Consider the following 15,453-nt stretch of genomic DNA (forward strand, 5'->3'; position numbering starts at 1 on the left):
ATGTATTAGAACATATTTGCCACACTAGCGCATTTACACTTCGTAGACGGTAAAGGTAAAATTAGATCAATTTAGTCTATGTACTGTACAGGTAAAGACGTACAGAGAAATACTAAGTTGTAAAAATGTGTGAGCACTAACTATGAACGAAACAGTGAGAGAGAGAGAGATAAGGATTGCCCCTACTTAAGAGAGTGAAATTATTTATCAATTATTACGGAGACTGAGAGAATAACGAGAGAGAGAGAGAGAGAGAGAGAGAGAGAGAGAGAGAGAGAGAGAGAGAGAGAGAGAGAGAGAGAGAGAGAGAGAGAGAGAGAGAGAGAGAGATTGTCCTTACTTGAAATATCAAGTTGAATTATTTACGAATTATTATGGAGAGAGAGAGAGAGAGAGAGAGAGAGAGAGAGAGAGAGAGAGAGAGAGAGAGAGAGAGCACTCTGATATTGCACCAAGAAACTACCCTACATACTGTGCTGTACAAACACACAAACACACACACCATATATCCACATATCTTCCCTCTCTCCTCCATCATTTTCACTTTTTATTTATTGGTGTTTTGTCATATTTTCATTGAATAAAAGAAAAAATTATAAAAATGAAGCTTCACGATCATACATAATCAAGAATCGCTTATTTGCATTTAGTTCTACATTTTTGTTCTTACAGTACTGTATAATACTGCAGCCATGATTTTTTTCTTATTTTTTGCCTTTCATAACCAATAATGGTTTTTACAAGAGATATCCTATTGGGGTTTATATTTGCATAAACGCAGTATACTATGTTGAAGAAAGTGTTTGCATTTACACACAATTCCAGGGATGTGTGGGGACATCTTGGAACATACCTGCTTGTAATGGGGCCTTGCTGTACAACCAAGTCAAGAAACAGAGTATGAGAAAAGTATGATAAGGGTTCTCTTAGTATAGGAGGTTTCCACCACCGGTAAGCAGTGTTAAACTCACTTAATATTAAGTTTGTCAGTCCCTAAAAGTGTGTAAGCATAAATAAAAGTACGAAGGTTTGCATTTGTATGAACACCTGGAATTCCCTCAATGCAATATTACAATCTAACTTTTAACAAGACTAAGATATGCCAGTATACCAGCATGCTTTTGTTTCTAATCTGTCACACCATACTCATTAGAAAACCGTTAAGGTAGATTGACAGTATTCTACCTATAAAGCCTTTAATAAGCCTAAACCTGGATTTTTTTTTTTTTTTTTTTTTGTTACCGACTGATATTTACCTCAGGACATTTTTAAGCACTATTATCTCAGCTTTTCTAATCTTGTAGTTACTACCATTGCTGAAAGCTGGAGGAAAGGAAACTTTCAACAAAACCTTCGCACACACCCTGGCAATAAATTACTGTGGTTACTATTCTTCAATAGTATATGTTAGAACAACAGTGCACCAGCTCAGTGGACAGAATGATTTAAATGCCTTCCATGTTCCACTTCAATGAAACCCAGATTGGTGGTACCTGCAACTTAAGCTGTACTGATGCCCTTTTACACAGACCCATACACAAAAAAAGACAGCCTGTCAGTGTTGATGTGGAACACTTTTTTTTTTTTATTTGACTTCATAAAAGTCAATTATGAAATAACAGTCCAGTCTCAAAGTCTAAGAAAATGTAACTCAGGCCAGTTAACACTATTTGATAAATAAAAATAAACCTTATGTGTTCAGTAAAATCTCAGCCAGTTAACTCTATTTGATAAGTAAAAATAAACCTCATGTGTTCAGTAAAATCTATCTTTAAAGAGTAAGTAGTTATATCAATCAATGGAAACAATCACAATTTCAGTGAATAGGATGGCCTTTAACTTTCCTAGGGATAGAAACCCTTGATTCATTATCTCTAAATCTCTAAGGTTCTTTCTGTCTCCTTTTAAACATGGAATTAATAATAATATCAAAAGATACAGAAGATCGAGTTGTGGCAAACTAAAGAAATGACACATCAGCTACATTATTATCATTGTTATTACTAGTTTGACGTGTGAAGTTTCCACGTGAAAAACGAAACCCTACACACCATCTCAAGTGAAAACATGTGAAAAGTGCAATAATAAACTCTGTGTTTTGTCTTGTTTCTGGCTCTTCCCCTTGCCATGTCTTCTTTCCACTTTATTCTTCCCTTTCCTTCCACTTTACTCTTCCCCTTTAATACTTTTTCCCACCTAATCACTCTAAGATTTTCTGGGTAATGATGCCATTCTACATCAGGCACCCTACAAGTAACAAACAAAAAATTACAGTGAATGCATAAGGCTTGTGCTGCTCTGCAACAGCGGCATGGACACTGAAGAAGACAATGGAAGCAATAATAAACAGAATGCTAACACTCTGGAAAGCTTATGGATGGGACATCACACTGCGATGCTTCAGAGATGTGTCCAGTGTCAGGAAAGCAGACCTAGATCTCAAGTTTCCTCATTGCCACAATGAGGATCATATCTTTCACCCTTGGGATTCCTTACAGAAAACTGGCCAGGACTACCCAAAACAGAACAGATGAAAAGTAAGAAAGTTTGGGTCTAATAGCATTCAAAGAATTTTACAGTATTGCTTACAGTGCATTGCATTATTCATGTGAGCAGCACCACTTCAGGTATGGATTACAGCTATTACATATACAGTAGTGTATATGATTTACCTTGATGTATGAGAAGAAACTGGATTTACATCTCATATAAAAAAACAGATTACTGACTACAGTCCAGTTCAAGAATAGACTACATAAAGTGACATATTTATGTGATTTATCTATTTTTCATATTTCTTTAAAGTATCCCCTTGAACTGACTAGTAAATCTCTGAGGTACCTTTAACCGTAACCATCTAAATTTTTGAGATATTCTATATTTTTGAGATATTCAATTTCCAGCCTCCGCAACCCAAATTTCTCCGAACTTTTTATTTATAAAATTATCTTTTAATGTATTCCCAGGCATAAATCAGTAATCGTACCTCAAAATACATATAATTTTCTTTGTATGCACTTATGCATACATATATGGAAAAGTGTGAACCTCACAATAAGCTGGGATGTACGGTGGAATTTCTGAGAGCCAAATCTGGTAATACTGCAGAGGCATTTATATCAAATACAGGATGCAAGGATAAAATAAAGCCCTTTTATATAATTCCACAAGTAAAATTATAGGGGCCTATTGGGAGCTGGTGGCTGACGGCCAAATGTGGTTATGTCACAAAAAGTGTGTTGTTTCACCTACATGATGTAAATCAAATACTTAATTTTACAAACTTTAGAGCACTTCTTCAAACTTGTCCACATCATTAGTCACTTATTCTTTGGTGTGATCCTGAGAGAGAGAGAGAGAGAGAGAGAGAGAGAGAGAGAGAGAGAGAGAGAGAGAGAGAGAGAGAGAGAGAGAGAGAGAGAGAGAGAGAGAGAGAGAGCCCTTGTCTCCTAAACAAGATATTTTGTCAAAATGTTTTTCTTTTCCCTAACAATAACAATGATAATTATGATATACTGCACTAATGAGTGTCCAGGGATCCCCATATCGATAGTCCACATAACAGCCAGGAGAAAAACTTTTTACAGTAACAAGGTATATATACTCCTGTTTTTAAATACCCACAACAGACTGGCATGACTCACCATCAAGGAGCCAATTCTCCACTCACTAAATATTAACCTATAGAGAACAGTCTAGTTAGACAATTACTATGTATTGTGTACAGGGAGACTTGAATGACACTGAAATGCATGCTGGTTACCATGATGGCTAAAAGTCACACTTTCACATCCATGCAGAACCATGCTGAATGCTAATTATTACCAGATACAATCAAGTAAATCGTAGTAACCAGACACATTCTGTTTATTCATTAAATGACTGTATCTCTACAACAGAAAACCTTAATGTAATAAAGAGGGTTGCTTTTGTTAGACAAATCTCACTTAACAGTTGGGGTGAAGTTTAATCCAACTAAATTTTTCTTATTTCATACCTTCCAGCTATCCTGAACATTATCATTCCTTACAAACTCAAGTACCTTAGGCTTAAGCAATGACACAAAAAAAATCCCATACAATATGTTGCAATAAACATGGAAATCAATGACAAATATTCATGAAAAAATCAGTGGTATGGTCAACTCCTTTGGAAGGAAGCAGTATTCAGTACCACTTCATAACACCCTGATATTTACAATAAAATAAAAAGCAAGGAAATAGTCCTTCAATTACCAGTAGTTTATAGACTTCACTCAAAATTTGATTTTCCCATCATAGAGTGGTGAAAATACTGTATGCACCAAAGGCCAAATGTCCATGGCATCCCAATAAATAATATTTATAAAAAGAAAATTTGCTCTTACAGCCATAACATTCTACTTCAGGAAGGAATATTGTACAACTATACAGGAGCTGTAAACCTCACCTTCTTGCCTGTTTTATACACTAGAACATAACCACTGACAATACATAAGATATGTACTCATATACAATGGGTTCAATTTTACCAATTGATATAATTTCTATTCCCAAACATGAGACATAACATGTTGATGAACACGAGAGAGAGAGAGAGAGAGAGAGAGAGAGAGAGAGAGAGAGAGAGAGAGAGAGAGAGAGAGAGAGAGAGAGAGAGAGAGAGAGAGAGAGAGAGTACTACTTTCCCATTGACATTTATGATTTTCTTTCACTGAACATTACATACAGTGCACTCTTTCCTCAAACAATATCTTTAATCATAAGAGGTTATTTTACTTTCATAAACCCAAGTTCTTATTGAATTAAGTTTTCTGACCTGTACAAACTTCCAAGGAGATGTATCTCATGCAGTGCAACTTTCACAGAATTCTCTGGTAAGGTAACTAGCAACGATGCCAGGAAGGTATCACCCTGGATGCAAGAAACTTAACAACTGAAAATGATGATGATTTCACTGACAATGATGATAAACATAAAATCAATGAATACTGACCTTGTCACTGCATTAAGATCCTCATCAAAGACCTTGTGGGAACAAAGTTCGTTGATCCCATGATGCCACAGCTGGCTACTGAGTCGATTATGAATTATTGTATCCAGGATGTCACTTAAACGATAATCTGCAATTATGAAATCAAGACTATCAGCACAAACCACAGGTCCCAGCACAACAATAACCTTACAATCATCATGACACAGAAGTCATGTGCCATCAAACTCATTTCTGTTTTTATGTTGGATAATATTTCAACTCTTCTTCTAATGCCTTGCGATAAACAAAATGGAACAATTTCAGTGTCAACAAGCTTTAAAAAATGTAGGAATTTTATTTCTGCCTTGATATTAATCAGTTCTGTGCAGGAAGAGCTATATTACGGTCCATTTTCTCTTCAGTAGGGGAACATTGTAAAAATAATTGAAACACAGCCCTCCAATCCTCTGGTGACTGGAGAATGAGCAGCTGAAATGAACATCACCACACAATCCATCATAAGTTGTCACCTGCTGTCATTCCAGTAGTTTACATCTATTTTTACAATTCTTATCCATACGGGTCATGATGTGTATATAAAAGATAACAGTAAAAAAGGTGAATTCAGCTCCTATAACGATGTTTCATTTATCAAAATGAGTTGGAAACCTGTGGGTCATTATCAAAAAATGGAAGGTCTGTATGTGATGCAATAGTTGTTGCACCCAACCCCTTCTTGCAAAAGAATGCCAATCAAAAAATATGTTATGCAAAAATTATTCATCTAGAATAATGGACACTCATTCTGGAGCTTATTTTGCATTATGCTAGCACACAAATTTCACAAAGGGTTGTCATATTTATGCCAAACTCTCAATAATTATTATCATTTTCTCAAACATTAAGTTACACTGTAAGAAGGTAAGGCTCCAAACAAACCATCACAGCCATATCCACGTTTAAATTGCTGAACTGTTCATGTAGGGGCGTATCAATTCCAGTGTACATGAGACACACACACACATATACAGTTATCCTCCAACACACCCGGACCAGGGATCAAGGCCCCAAAGGATTTAAGAGTACTTGAATGAAAGCACAAGCAAGTACTGGGCAAACATCAAGAATGAGTGAAAGAAAAACAAACCATGGGGGCAAACATGAAAGAATGTCATCATAAATAAAGAGGCTGCTATACTGCATTATCACTTAAGACAAGTATAAGCTGATAAGTGGGTGCTGAGAAATGGGTAAGGGGTTGCATTACTCGGAGAGAGAGCATTCACGCTGGAATTGTAAGCTTCCTTAAGGAAAACCTTATACAGTCTGCAAACAAATGTATAATATGGAATCTAGCTAGGCACTGGGTTGCATTTTCAAATAAACACAAGAACAAAAAGATTTCAAAGTTTCTAGTTCCTAAACTACCACAGTAAACTTGACATTCAGTACAAGAAAGAGAAACTAGACAGTAAAATCAATACAACAAACCCACTAGTTAATTCGGTCACTAAAAATCTTTTTAACTAAGGAGATAATAACAATGCAATGACCTACCTATATTCTGGCGTTCTTCACCTTCTCGAATCCTACTTGGCTTCACAAATGTTTCTTCCAGGAAGGTGACTTCTGACACTTGAGGAAAAGGAGTGTTAGCACACTGCTCAAGTGAGGTTTTTGTATCAGTTTCCTGACCCTTTATGGAAACCATCTCACAGTCTTTAGGAAAAACATTTTCTAAAGAAACACTAGCCGCTGAAATATTATTTTCACTTTTTATATCTGTAGGATTATCTCTATCCATCTGATTTTTACTGCCATAGAAGTTGAGCGATACATTGCCTGACTTTGATGGATCACTATTCCAATTAAGAGAATTAACTTTTGCTGCATATTCATTACTCTGACAGCCACTAGTCATTGTATGTAGAGTATCTCCAATTTCTATTTTAGGGTTGACTAATACTGAATTTGGAACGTTAGAACTGCATCCCATGTTCGTTTCTGTTGCCTTGCTAGGATAGGCGAGAGTTGGATTTGTATCATTGGTTTTTTTACATTCCTCAGTTTTCTTTCCAAGTTTTTGTTCTTGCTTTAAAAAAAGTTTTTCAACAAAATTAGATGAAGCTGGGACATTTTTCAGTATCTTCTTTGCAGTTTTAGAATGCTTAGAAGCAACCTTTGGTTGCATCAAACTCCCAAGCTGTGCAAGAGATCTAACTAAACCAGGATGGGCCACTTGATCACTTGCACTGCTAACATTACCACAATTTGAAGATTTTTCCTGCTCCCTACATTCCTCTGCGCTGGCTTCTTCACATATTTCCATAGCTCCCTCTTCATCAGAAGTGCTCTCTGAATTCTCACTGCTATGGGAATTCCCTCTGTCAAACCCACAACTGTCCAAAGTACCACTAGGAGTGAACGTTCCTGCCTCATTAAGCTTGGAACCAACTGGTGATTCAAAGACTGTCTCTGTCGAAGAACAAAAAAAATTTTCCGACATAGAGTAATTCTTCATGTCTGAATTACATTCTGATGAAAAAGTCCTCTTATTTTTTTGCGGTAGCCGTAGAGCTTTGTCCAATAAGATTACTGTTCGCTTCTCTTTATTCTGGCTCCTCATATTCATACTTAACCTCCTTGCAATTTCAGATGCATCTTTCACAACGTTTACATCCTTTATTTCCTTTACATTTGAAGACTTACATGCCGCAGAGAGATCAGCATTTTTCACACTATGTATTTTCTGGTGTTCCTCTGGAGATTTGTCCTCTTTGCTTGCAGAGCTATCAACCAAATTATCCTCAATGGCGGTTTTGTCTTCATCCCTAATGTGCTGGTATTGAGGTCGAGACGTTACAGGGTAGTAAGATTTCTTGTGCATTCTAACGGCTCTCATCGCAAATTGGCTCTTAAATTTTTTGGAAGCATTAACTTTCCTAGTTTCTTTTTTAGGGATACTGCTAGATTTTGCTCTGTTCTTATGCACTGAACCTAAAGACACAAATTCCGGTTTTTCATCACTCACTTTATTTTCCTTCTCAACACCTGACGATTTCAATTTTTGCTCGTCTTCATCATCAGAATCACTACTGACAATCAGTCTCCTTCGCTTAGCATTTTTACTATTACTATTATAAATAATTTCATTGTGGGTTTGGGATTCAGAATCTGAGTCTGATGACAGCTTCATTTCTGATTTTTCATGTACCTTAAAACTATCTTTAGCACTGCTGAGCTCTGAAACACACTCTAAATTTTCCGATTCAGATTTTCCACTTTGATTACCTCTGATCATTTTATGTTTCATGGTACTTTCCTCACTAATCACCCTTTCAATAGCATTATTCACTAGTTTCCCATTACACTGTTTTGTTGTCTTTGGTCTTCTTTGCTTCATTTTCCTCTTCCTAAATCCGCAAGATTTCTGCCTGTCATTCTCAGAGAGTTCTTCATCTACCTCACTACTATCTGTCCCAAAAAGGATGCTATTTCTGTTGTCTCTCTCAACTGCAACATCATTAGACTTGATATTTGTTAAAGCGAGTGAACTTTGGAGATCACCACCGTGGTCATGATCTGAAACTTGTTTCTTGTTAGTGTCCAATTCATGAATACTGATACTCACTCCATTTTCAGATGGTGGTAATGATATTTCAGAGTTCTGATCTGTGTCGAATGAAGCAGGAGATGGTGTAACTTTTGAGCTACATTTCAGCTGAACTGATGTCTTCCGGCGCTCAAGCACATGGATCAGTGGAGCTGGTGTTCTGAAGCTAGTCCTTGGACATCTTTTGATTACCGACTTCTTGATTATTCTAATTTTTGGTTCTTTGAAAACTTGCGAGTTTCGTCCCCATTTAAAGGATACCCGCGATGTTTTTTCTGATTTTTTAGTTTTTAACAATTCCTCAGAAGATAGCTTACCAGTCTGGTTATCAAATTCATTTTCTTTGCTACTGCTCCCTGCAAGAGGATTTCCTTCTATGGATGGTACATTGGTCTCTTTTGCAGCAAGAGAATTTCCTTCTATGGATGGTACATTGGTCTCTTTTGCAGCAAGAGAATTTCCTTCTATGGATGGTACATTGGTCTCTTTTGTAGCAAGAGAATTTCCTTCTATGGATGGTACATTGGTCTCTTTTGCAGCAAGAGAATTTCCTTCTATGGATGGTACATTGGTCTCTTTTGCAGCAAGAGAATTTCCTTCTATGGATGGTACATTGGTCTCTTTTGCAATGTCTCCTTCACTTTGAGGTATTTGTTCTTCTAAGTCTTCTTCTTTGCTGTTTGGTACTGAAACTGTCTTAACGAGTTTTTCTCGACTTTTTACAAAACGTTCTTCCATTTCCAATTGGAATGCTTTCTTTTTTTGCTCCAAAGCTAAAATTCTATCACTTCGACTGCGGCGCCTAATGCTACCAATAGAAATGCCTGTATTGCTTGCAGACTGATCAGTTTGGTCGAGTTTATTACCATCAGTTTTCTTTGTGATATTTTTACCAGCTTCTGTACAAATATTACTGATATTTGAACATATTGCCACGTCTTCCTTTTCGGTTTCTTCAAGGAAATCTTTAATGCCAAGTCTGGAAGCAATTCTTGAGCTACTTCGCGTCCGAGTGCGAGGTTTCAAATTACTTGCAGAGACCTCAGATCGCTTTTGAACTTTACTATTTCTGTGAGACTCAACTTTACCACCACTCTCGCTTTCTAGGTTGGCAGAGCGACTTCTAGTTCTAGTGCTGGGGGGGTCACCTTTAGCTGAATTCTCAACATATTCTTCTGAAAGACTGAAATTACGTTTCCTTTTAGATGGGGCATCATTACCAAATTTTTCAAAACCCTTAAGAGTTTCTGATTTGCTAAAAATCTGAGGATCCCTTACTAGATTCACCACTTTTTTCACTTCTTCAGTACCAACTTCAGCGTGACATAACTGTTCTTCACATTTCTGAACGATTGGAGTTTTGCTCATTCCACATACAACAGCTTCATTTCCTTTAACAAACACACAGTTATTTATTTCCAGTTCCGGTCCTGCTATCACAGTGTTTGCCTCAATTTTGACTTGTGTCCCTGACATCATCTCTTCATCAGAATCACTTATATATCCAAAGATATCATCTATCTCCTTCACAGAACATTCTTTTTTACTACCAACAGAAGGAACAGATTCACGATTCACTTCTTCCTGGCAACAACTTCTGCTACTAACATCACTTACAAGAGTATCCCTTCCAACTGCAGCTTTCTCATAGTTCTGGGTAAGGTTTGGTTCAAGCATTTCTACATTTGCTTGTAATGACCCATCTCCAGTACTTTCTGTGATACTACCTTCATACACTGACTTCCCACTCAACTGCAACATTTTCTTGTACTGATTTTTTAACTCTTTAATCTTTAAGGATATGCTTTCCTTTTCATCATCACAATTTCTTTTCATTAGTTTAGGTCTTTGGTCAATACAGGTCTTCTTACCTGATTTTCTCCCAAGCCCACTACTTCTACACGCTGTGTCCTTCCTTTGAACTTTCTTTCCCTTAATCAGCGGTGGCTGTGAAGCATCAACACTAGTTTCTGCTTCATGTACACAATGGCTGTTCTTTGGCATCTGAGTTCCACTTTCTTCTTGATGACAGTGGTGATTTTCATACTGATTCACCATCTGCATGCTGGCTTTCTCAATTTTAGAGTTAATTACTTCCTCTTGACATATTTCTTGGTTATTCTCCTCTGAACCTTTCACTTTTGAACATGGGACCAGCTTTGATACAGGTTTCAAAGTTTTGCTGCATACCTTGGTACAGACTGTAAGATTGCCAGTCATAAATGCCTTTGGAAAATCTTTGTTACTCAATGGATCTTCATCAATGTAAACGGAATCACCGATAATTACTTTCTGCAACTGTTTCTCACAACTGCCTTCCACAACTTCACCACTTTTCTTGCCTGATGTAAAAGTTTCTTTTTCTTCTGATCCAGTTTCCAACATCTCTACAGTACCCATATCACCAACCTGAGCTTTGGTAAACTTGGCTTCTATGTTCTCTACTGGTTCTTTCTCATCATCACTGTCGCTGATAATTCCAAAAATGTCTTCCAATTTCTCTGTTCCAGAATTATTCAACTTCATATCAGTTCTGACCCCAAACTGTTTACAATTTCTATCTTTATCCTTTCTTTCCATAAAACCATTCCCTTGACACTTCAACTTCTTTTCATCATCTTTTGTAATTATTGGGCTTGTTCTTCTACCTTCACTAATTCTATCTGCATCACATGTCTCCAAAAAAGCTTGTTTTTGTTCCTTCAGGTTTCCAAGCTTTGGAGTTTTGTTTTTCTTCTTCAATGGTGTTACAGTTAGTACGTTTCCCGTAATACCAATATTATTGCTACTGTTGCAATCTATACCATTTTCATTCAACTCAATACATTTTCTCTTACTATATTTTTCCACATCACTGTCAACTGCAACTCCACCATTTTCCATATCAAGAGAAAAGCTCTGTGAAGAATTACAATTCTTGGCAAGTATCTTAGGTACAGAAAGTGGATATTTCTCTTTGGGCAAAATATTGTCTTCAACCGTTTTTGAGGGCAAAATCCCAATACCATTAGTCAGGCAACTGGTCTCATTCTCAATGTTCACAGGAAATCCCTCAGAAGACTGAGACAGAAGAATTCTGGGCCTCTCTGACAAATTTCTGATTGCCATAACTGAAGATGCACCTCTGCTCAGACTGGGTTCATCTTCTACCAAAAGCTCAGCATTAACCAGCCCATCAAACACGGACTGATATTCCATCTCCTCAATATTGTGCTTACTTGTTTCTGGCTCAAGTAAATTAAAAGAATTGTCAAGACATTCTAATTTATCATGAGGCCTCATATCTTTCAAAATGGCACTAATGATATCATCATCTGTTTCTCTGACAGGAACTGGTGTATTTGGAAACCTTTTTGTACTGTTACTCGCTGAATTCCCCGCGCAATGTGATACAGACTTTCTTAAAAGACAGTCTTTCATCTCATGATCTAAATCATCCTTAGGACTGCTTTTTGCACCGGACTTATGGCGTTTCTTGGTAAATGTCTCCGATGAGGATACCGCATCTGCACTTCTATTACCGAAGGACCTTTCTTCACGTGCAGAATGTAATTCTGCCTCGTCGTCAATGTTATCAGTATTTCCTCTGTCGAAGTCATCAAGCCACTCGTCAAAGGAGGGTATCAATGCTCCCAACAACATATTTTCTTTCTTTAGTTTCTTCTCTTCTCTTTTGCAAAATTCTAAATACTGAGACTGGCAGATTTTATCAACAACATTCAAGAGAATGTTCATTCTCTTCATGCTGCTCATCAAGTCTCTTTTAAGCAAGTCACCTGTAAAGAGACAAATGATATAAGATGTAAAATGATATTTACAAAATTAGTTATAAAAGTAAAAATAAACTGTTTTGGATATAGCTCTTCTATATAATATGTAAAAACAATGGCATTTGCCCAGCCGAACAATCAGAGGGTCCAAGTTTTTGATGAATAAATTATGATACAGAACTTAATCTGAACATCAAATCAAAACACTTCTTGAAAAGCTTGTCCACAAGATTATGATTGAGCAGCTAAGTTTTACATTGAAAATTACTTTAAATACTTTCAAACGAGAACATGGAGTAGTATCAGGCAATTGGTCCTAATTTAGTTACAGAAACTGCATTGAAATTTGACATAAAGAAAGCCCTTTTTATGATAAAACTGACAAATTGCCCGTTTTATAATTCATCCTCTCTAAGTACTGTAACAGCCTACAGTAGGTTATGCACAGTGCACTGTCAGATTGCTTTCTGCCCACTAATACCCCTTTGCCCCAGTGGTTAATTTCCCAACTGGCAGTCCTACTTCACTTTTTCCCAACTCCAATTTTCAGTTTACTTAAAAATTTCTTGCAGCAACTTCTATCAATATAAAAAATCTGACTTAGTTGTCTGGATAAACTACTTGGAATATTGAATTCTTTATCAATAGCCATTAATTTTACCTAATATCTCCTAAAAATATCTGGCAAGTTCAAGTCTTTGGTGAATGAATGATATTCACTCTAACTATTATTATTATTATTATTATTATTATTATTATTAATTATTGTTGTAGTTGTTACAAAGAATGACCATCTGGATGCTGTCAAGTTTATATTACAGTTACTCAATCTCTCAAATGAGTTTCTTTGCAGCAGCAGGTAAATTACTACAGCTGTTTATAGTCCATATATTCTTTGTGGGGGGGGGGGGGGCAGTATTCTTATAGGACAGAACCAAAATGATTAATCAGGGAGAGCATGGCTGAACGACGAAGGCACTGACTGGGCGGTACCAGGTCCCAGGAGTTCTGCTCGTAGGACTTTCTGCCTGAAGTAGCAAGCAGCTAAGCGTTATCCCAGGGGTACACTTTGTCGTTCTACTGTTGGTGGTAGAAAGAAGGGTCTGCATGGCTAGGCCCTCCTGACATCAGAGGCAGCATTTTTTTTAATGATTGTATGCAGTCGCTTCTGTGGAATTCGCACAATACTTTCTACTACGGTAAACTGTTTTCCACTTGTGTGGCGGCTTAAATTTGAAATTCACGGTAGTGCTCCTATCGTTTTCGCATAGGTGACTACCCTGCCCTCTATCAGGGACCAATAGGAACAACAAAACAGAGGGACTCACTTCTTTTGTTCTTTCATGTCCACGAGAGGGGAGGAGGGAGAGCTCTGATCTGTAATTACTTGGCAAGTATACATATAAAACTTAATTTTATTGTGAAAATACCATTTTCATATAATTAACTTACTTGGGACAAAAAGAAAAAAGTCTCCTACTTCTCATCAATATACATTTGCATCCCGCCGAGCTGGTTGCAAAGGATGGTCATATATAGGCAGTCCCCGGGTTACACTGGTCTTGGCTTACGTTGTTCCAAGCTTACGGTGCTTTTAAAATATATTCATAAAAAAATTTGTTCCAGGTTACAGTGGATGCTCCAAGGTTATGTCGTTTCTGTCATACAGTGTGCTGTGAGCAATGGAAGAATGTTTGTATGTTTTTGGAGGAAATTCTACAAGATCATGGATGCACACCTCACCAGAAGCAGGGTGAATCATTTGGGACAACCAAAGGATTAAAGGTAAAGCTTTCATCACTTTTATTTCTCATTTTTAGCAGTTTTTTAATATGGTGTGCCAGCTTACGTCATGCTTCAGGAACAGAACCCCCGGCGTAACCCGGGGCCTGCCTATAATATACTATAGTAGATTTCCTTCAGACAATGGAACCAGACATTACTGTGGTATCAGAAAAGCAATACTGAAGGAGAATCCTGGATGATATGCTGCCTGGATCACTAATGTGTGCATAAACATATTTTAAGAGTAGAAGCACATTTTTGTACGAGTTAGAGGTGGGGTAGACTAGATTAAGGGTTAACCATAGCTACATATGTACATGCATACAATACTTTAAATATTTAATCTTACTTTTAGTTTCACAGTTTAAAATATTCATTATTTCTATGCACTCCATACAACTGATAATCTCGGTATTCCGCTGCTGAGCGTGACCAACCATAGTTTGTTTAACTGGACAACTATCCAAGCTTGGAGCATCTTGCCAAGTCACTACAGTTCTATGACATTACTGCAAGGGTTGACTCTCAAGGAAAAAATGTTTCTTGGCTTGCCTCCTTGTTTATGGGTTTCTCTAACTTATGAATGATACACAAACAATAGAAAATCGGTGCACACAGTAGAATACGTGCAGACTGGTCCAGATGCAATTCATCTTTCCTCTTTATGCTGATGTTTAATGTTTTGTATTTACTGAATGTTCAAACATTTACTCTACAGTACCCTGTACATATTTTACTGAAAGGCAGTACTACAGATTTCAAGTCAACTGTCCTAACCAATATTTTGAGAGTTAAGTTAATTATGGATGTAATTCACGTGAAAAATATGTTACAATGCTATGTATTCAGTGCAAAATCGTTCTGGCTTCTGTAAATTCTATGGATTTCAGACCTTTTGTGTTTGCACAAGGTCCTCCATGATAACACAAAGATGTGCTAGGTCTTGGATTGGATTGCCATGGGATAGGAGTCAGATATGGTCACCATTCAATTTTTATCATATTCAACATCCTAATGACTGTAATGAACCACACAGACAAGATGGTGTTATTCTCTTATAAAATATATGGTACCCTAGATAAATGCTCTACAAATTCAATGATAAAATGCATTAGAAAAAAAATATGCACTCAGACACATGAAATGCTTTGTAAACTGTATACTGAGTTACCTTCAGTTAAAAGTCCAGCCATGGTTTTCGCTAATCTTAAGGACCAAAATGATCTTTTATTAATCCGTTCATAATGCAGTCGTCTGTCAGCTTGGTACTTCCTTAGCTCGTCTATTTCACCTGCAAAGAATATTCTTTAATTAACACAAAATGCCTCACTT

General features: G+C 37.0%; 1 protein-coding gene across 2 annotated transcripts in view; it reads right to left on the reverse strand.

Moving 5' to 3' along the window:
- LOC136848853 (repetitive organellar protein-like) overlaps nucleotides 1-15,453 on the reverse strand; it is a 76,031-nt gene that overhangs the window by 41,396 nt on the left and 19,182 nt on the right. For both annotated transcript variants that reach the window (XR_010856159.1, XM_067121666.1), the window contains exons 6-8: nucleotides 15,293-15,412; nucleotides 6,511-12,342; nucleotides 4,975-5,101 (exon numbers count right to left, since the gene is read on the reverse strand). Coding sequence is in view for 1 of the 2 variants with exons in the window: in XM_067121666.1 (XP_066977767.1) it covers nucleotides 4,975-5,101; nucleotides 6,511-12,342; nucleotides 15,293-15,412 (6,079 nt within the window). In the remaining variant the exon portion in view is untranslated. The remainder of the gene's footprint in view (nucleotides 1-4,974; nucleotides 5,102-6,510; nucleotides 12,343-15,292; nucleotides 15,413-15,453) is intronic.

This window comes from Macrobrachium rosenbergii, chromosome 19 (assembly GCF_040412425.1).
Source record: "Macrobrachium rosenbergii isolate ZJJX-2024 chromosome 19, ASM4041242v1, whole genome shotgun sequence".
Classification (NCBI taxonomy): domain Eukaryota; kingdom Metazoa; phylum Arthropoda; class Malacostraca; order Decapoda; family Palaemonidae; genus Macrobrachium; species Macrobrachium rosenbergii.